The 5,682-nt window shown below is 38.3% G+C and overlaps 1 protein-coding gene across 1 annotated transcript; it reads left to right on the forward strand.

Moving 5' to 3' along the window:
- Nucleotides 1-666: 666 nt before the first annotated feature.
- Nucleotides 667-4,448, forward strand: LOC148863385 (uncharacterized). Its single transcript, XM_088980561.1, has 5 exons — nt 667-683; nt 1,834-1,911; nt 2,232-3,037; nt 3,585-4,003; nt 4,080-4,448. The coding sequence occupies exons 2-5, from the start codon at nt 1,854-1,856 to the stop codon at nt 4,186-4,188; spliced, it is 1,392 nt and encodes a 463-aa protein (XP_088836687.1). The 5' UTR covers nt 667-683; nt 1,834-1,853; the 3' UTR covers nt 4,189-4,448.
- Nucleotides 4,449-5,682: the final 1,234 nt, after the last annotated feature.

Genomic DNA, 5,682 nt, shown 5'->3' on the forward strand with positions numbered 1-5,682 from the left:
TTCTGGACCTAGACGAACTGCTCGTAAAAATAATAAATACTTTGAGCTGTTTGACTTTATAGTCTCTTAGGGTTAGATTAAAACTCTCTCTCTCTCTCTCTCTCTGTGAATAGCCGGCTGGTGTGTATTTTTTTGGTATTCTTGCATTAATTCGATGGTGATGCCTCTTCTTTTGGAAAAGGAGATAAAGTGTTTTGCGATACCTTTCTCCTTATAGTTTTTGAAATAAAATTTGGCTTTGGTTTTTCTTTGATCGGCTTGTTTGATCTTCTCGGCGTGAATCGAGACTGTATTTGATCTGAGAAGTTGGTTGTGTCTTCTCTATCTAATTTGTTCTGTCTTCTGTGTCTCACTACTATCAATTTTTCTTCTGCAAAGAAGGTAATGGTTTAACTGTTCTGAAGCGATAAGAGATAATCGGAAAAAGTACTGTTTTTTCGACTGATCAAAAGGTACGCTCTTTCCCCCCTTTTTTTGTTTTCTCTTCAGTTCATTATTTTGTTGTTTCTGATGATCGTGAAAGTTTCTTTTGGATCTAATTCAGATCCTTCAGCTTTGGTCGTTTTGGATTTTTTTAGTAGTCTCGACGAAATTTGAGAGGACCCCATTTCCAAATTTTACGTGAGGCGGTGTGGGTAGAAACCTGGAACCATAGACTTTGAATTGGTTTGATCTAACCAGAGGTAGCTGACTTGAGGACTGAGGAGAATAATTGTATTGGGAGATCCTGTTTGATTCTGAATTCTTAGTTGAATTATTGATTGTTGAAGGTTCCAAGCGTTTTACAAATTTACGCATTTTAGGTTTAAAGAATTACAGAAACTTCAGGGTATTATTTAACCAGAGGGATTTGTACATAGATTAGTGATCGTTTATGTGATTAATGCTTTAACTACCTGTAGTTTGAACTAAAAATCATTACCGGCCACTATGATCCCAATGACGAGACATTAAACACTCTTCCTTTTATAGATTCTTTTTTGCTCCAGAGACTGTTTCTGTTGGGTGGTCTTCCAATGTCCGTGCATTACTGTTCCGAGTTTAATATGGTTTTCTTTCCTCTTTCTTGTTGCTTTCTTTGTTTTACCCGAGTACTTTTTACTTTTCGGGTTTGTCCTTGACTTTTTGTTGATTAAAAATTAACCGATGTTATTTTATTTTATTAGCTACTATTTGGGTGGTTGTATTTGAACTGAAATCCTGGATTGAACCAACGGAGATATTTGATTTTACCCTCTGTTACAAGTCATGGGTTTGCCGTTGTATCAGAATACTGCTTTAATTTTGTTTGAGTTATTCATTCCAGAACTTTAAGCAACATTATTTATTTCATCTTTTATATTTTAAAATTGAGTTCAGCAGTTGTATTTGACTTGAAACTTAGGATTGAGCTCACAAGGCTATTGGTAATATTCCGTGTTGTAAATCTTAATTTCTTTTTTATGAGAAATCATGTGTTGGTGTTTCTTTCTTCCCCTGTTCTCTTTTCCTTGGTTGAGAGCATTATCCATGTTTTTATTGAAACTATTCTAATTGTCTGTTCAGAAATGATATTAATTTCTGATAACAATATTGAGTTGTTTTTACCCAATTTAATCAGTTCTTGGATTTGCATTTAATTCCACCTCATGAGTTTTACCCATAGTTTCCTTGAATTGATATTGCTTCATCATGATTGTGTTATTTACTTCTTGGTTTAATGGAAGTTCTGATTCATAAGAACCTGAAGAAAAAATTGCTCTCTCTTATTTAATCATTTACTCCTCTGATGATTAAAATTGTTAAGTGGAGGAAATATGAAATTGGTTACTGATTAACTGATTATCTTACCAGGTTATCTGTTGGAGCAGTGTATGATTGCTCAAAATGCTGAGGGAAACAGCAGCTTTTTGACTTTCTTCCCCAACATATGTAAGCCATGAAACTTGGTAATCCTCTTACCTTGCCTTCATGAGTTGTGAAAGACTCTAGTCATGCAATTTTAACAATAATGATAACAATGAGGATGATGATCATGAAAGATTTTCCTTCTTATTTTACCTAAGCCGATACTTCAATAAAAATCTTTTTATACCATGCAAATTGTAATTGGCTGGTCTCTGGATCTCTCTTGTATGGAGGAGTACTAGTCACCTCATGACTGGAGTGCTTGACTGCAAATCACAAAGCAGTCCTCTACCTTAAAGTTGATTGCATTACCTTTGGTACTGAAGGTTTAAATGTAACTGCAGATAGTAAGCCCTTTTTTGGCCATTCAAATCCAGCTCTTAAGCCTGACCCCCAATATTTTGATGATGCTGTGGAGGCTAGACAATGGAAAATGAATAACAAGATTGTGAAGGAAGACAAACGCAGAATCTCATCTGAATTGAAATGCCAAAACTGTGAGGTGGGCACAGTTCCATTACCAATGGAGAAGCACACTGGAGAGTCTCTCAGGAATGTAAAGGGGTTGCATGATTTTGTGCGCACGGATAACTTAATAAATGGCAAAGAGAATGAGACTGGAGATTCAGCTCCTATGTATGTCCTTCCTTCTGGTGAAACTAAACTGTCTGAGAAAGTAACTGATTTTTATACTGATAAGGTTGTAATGGAGTGTGAACTGACAGACCTGACTGTTGGTTTCAAAGAGGATCCTTATCGTGTTGTCAAGGACATCTGCATTGATGAGGGAGTGCCTTCCCTGGACAAGATTTTGACAGAAAATGATGAGGTGGATTACAAGTCCTGCTTCCCACACACTGGCTTGGATGTAAATAGTGATTTGACCAAAGAAAAAGACTCAGTATTACCTAGTTTAAATGAGATGAAATCTTTGGTAGAAAGTTATTGCAATAAAGATATTCTGAACCAATGTAATTCCGAAGTTTTACATCAGAAAGATGAATATGTGGATGCAGAAGATAAGACTGCACATAACAGCACGGATGAGGTTATCCCTGGAAGTGTGCCTCTGGGAAAGTTGGATACAGAAGACTCCTACATCAAGCCATCAAATTTTGGCAGCAATAAAGATCAACAACAATCGAATCAGGTATTACTATTGGTCATTATGCTTGCATTATAAAATTTTCATGGTTGGATTTGTTATTTTGTTAAATTGTAAATATTTTTAAGAGGCCTTTGCTTTGTTTTTGTCAGCTCAGAATGGTGGTAATGTAACATTTTTCCAAGGAATACTTTGTTTAGTCTAGGATTTGAGGCCAAAACATATACTAGTTGTGCAGATTCCTTTTTTTGGGAGGTTGGGAAATGAGGGAGGGACAGATGGTGGGAGGGTATTTCACATCTTCTGATCTAATAAAAAATCCGAGTACCCTTGTTTGGACTCTGCAATTTGAAGAGATTAGAGCATGGATTGATCGGACGATACATTTAATTGTAGCTTCAAACCATCCATGGTGGGTGAAATCTCAGACCGTATTTCTATCTGACATTCTATTAGACATTTTCAGGATGGAACTCTTACACGTACATCATCTTGCTAGAAATTGCTGTCTGAATTCCCAGCATATTTTATGGAAATAAATCCTCTTTTACCTTTATTTTCTTGACTTATTTCTAATGAGCTTATATCACAGGATTCAAGTAAAGAAGCTCCTGCAGAAAAATATGGAATATCATCCCCTACGGAGGAGTCTGATGACAGCAACCCTGCCAACAAAGTTCCTTTCAATAATAAGGTGGAGAATGGAAGTACCATCATGAGTTTTCACCCTTCAAAACCAACTACTAGAGAGGAGACCTCAACAAAAGCAGACTCTCCGCAACCCCTTCACATTTTACTTAGCATGTCCAGGCTTGAGGACGGAACCGTAGATAGCCTAACAGGTTCAAGCGGAAGTCTTTGTATTCAACATGGTCATGGAGAATCGAGTTTCTCTGCAGCGGGTCCCATGTCAGGATCCATAACTTACTCAGGACCAGTACCATATTCGGGTAGCATTTCTCTTCGGTCAGATAGCAGCACAACCAGCACCCGTTCTTTCGCATTCCCCATGTAAGTCTCTTACACACAACACACACAAACACAAAAACACCTACAGGTCAGTCTGAATTGGCTATTGCATTTACAGATTGCATTCGGAGTGGAATAGTAGCCCAGTAAAAATGGCTAAAGCAAATCGGAGAAATTTCCACAAACATCGAGGTTGGAGGATGAATCTTCTCTGCTGTAGATTCTGAGTCTGACTGCTACAGGTTGCCAACGTTGGTTAGGCTTAGCTATACATCATCAAAATATTATATTTTCAGTATGGCATATCTCATAAATATTTCTCCTAGCCCATGGTTGGTGCGTGTTCTGCGGTGGGTCCAAAGTGGCATGCTTTGGGTCATTAGTTTGTGGAATGCAAGTTGAGATGTAAGCAAATTATTAATGTTACTGCTTGTATAATCATCATCTATACCCTGAAATTAAATTTTCATCCAGAAATCTTCAATTACAGGCTTACAGCATGATAACGATATGCCCAATTATTATCAGGACTTATAGTTTGATATAATACACAATCGTCCAAGTCCAAAGAAGAGATCTTTAGGCTGTTTTTGTTTTGATATAAAGTTGAGGGAAAGTTGTCAAATAACATCAATTTTTAGATGCTTCATTCCTAATTATAGCGTAGTGCAGTTAAAGTGAAATAATTTAGGGCCTGTCTAGTTAAAACTGGACCATTCCAATTCCAAACTGTTTGGTTGGCTAGAATCAAAATCCCATTCCCATTTAAGGGAATGGCCATTTCCTAACCTCTCCCTTGAAAATGAAATACCGTTCCAACTGATTTCAATTCCTATTCCGATTCCAATTCTTGGTATGAATCAAATGGACCGTTAAACTTTCATGCATGATCAATAATTGATTTCCGTATTATAGGAGCCAGTAGAGCCAGCGGTGCAAGTACTGACTGGGCTTTTGAAACTGCAAGAAAAGTGGCAATGGGTCGTTATAGTCACACGGAGGAGCAATCAGTATTTGGTTTCCTAGCTGACAGGTGAGGGAATGGAAGCGGGCTTGTCGAGTTAGCAGTTGTGATGGTTTTGAACTCGTGTGGAGTGGAGTGTGGACATTGGCCAAGTTCGAATATAGTCAGAGTGTTAGTTGATAGCTCTGAAGTAGCCAACCAAACCAAATAATTCGCATGGGTTAGAATTCATGAACAATGCATGATAACCATGCTCCGTCAGGGTTGCTTGCAATTAGGTGCCCGTTTGGGAGGGCTGAAGCCTGAAGCGTACACAAGGTTCTAAGTATCGATACAGGCATCGATGTTTTTTTTTTGTGTTTTTTTTTTTATTTTTTTGAATCTGGTTCAGAGGGGTCAGTTTAAGGCCCGACTACCCTCTGTACCATGGTCTGACCCAAAACACCCCCTGTAGGGGCATATCGGGAAGGTCACTATATGATATGGGCCGATACATAACAATATTTTGAACCTTGAGCACACAGCTTCAGGCTTTACTACTGAAGGTATATTGTGGTAATCAACTTGGGTCCCGTCCATTCTTCCTACTGGGCCATATGGGCCCAGGATTGAAGGTATATTTGGGGTAATCAACTTGGGTCCCGTCCATCCTTCCTACCTACTGGGCCTTAAATTCAGCTGATCTTCTTGCTGGGCCTACGTGGCCTCAACATCACCAGATTCATGAATGCTAGCCAGGAAACAGCACTGTGAGGTT

The sequence above is a fragment of the Nelumbo lutea genome, chromosome 3, assembly GCF_056320005.1.
Source record: "Nelumbo lutea isolate HS-2025 chromosome 3, American lotus-T2T, whole genome shotgun sequence".
Classification (NCBI taxonomy): Eukaryota; Viridiplantae; Streptophyta; class Magnoliopsida; order Proteales; family Nelumbonaceae; genus Nelumbo; species Nelumbo lutea.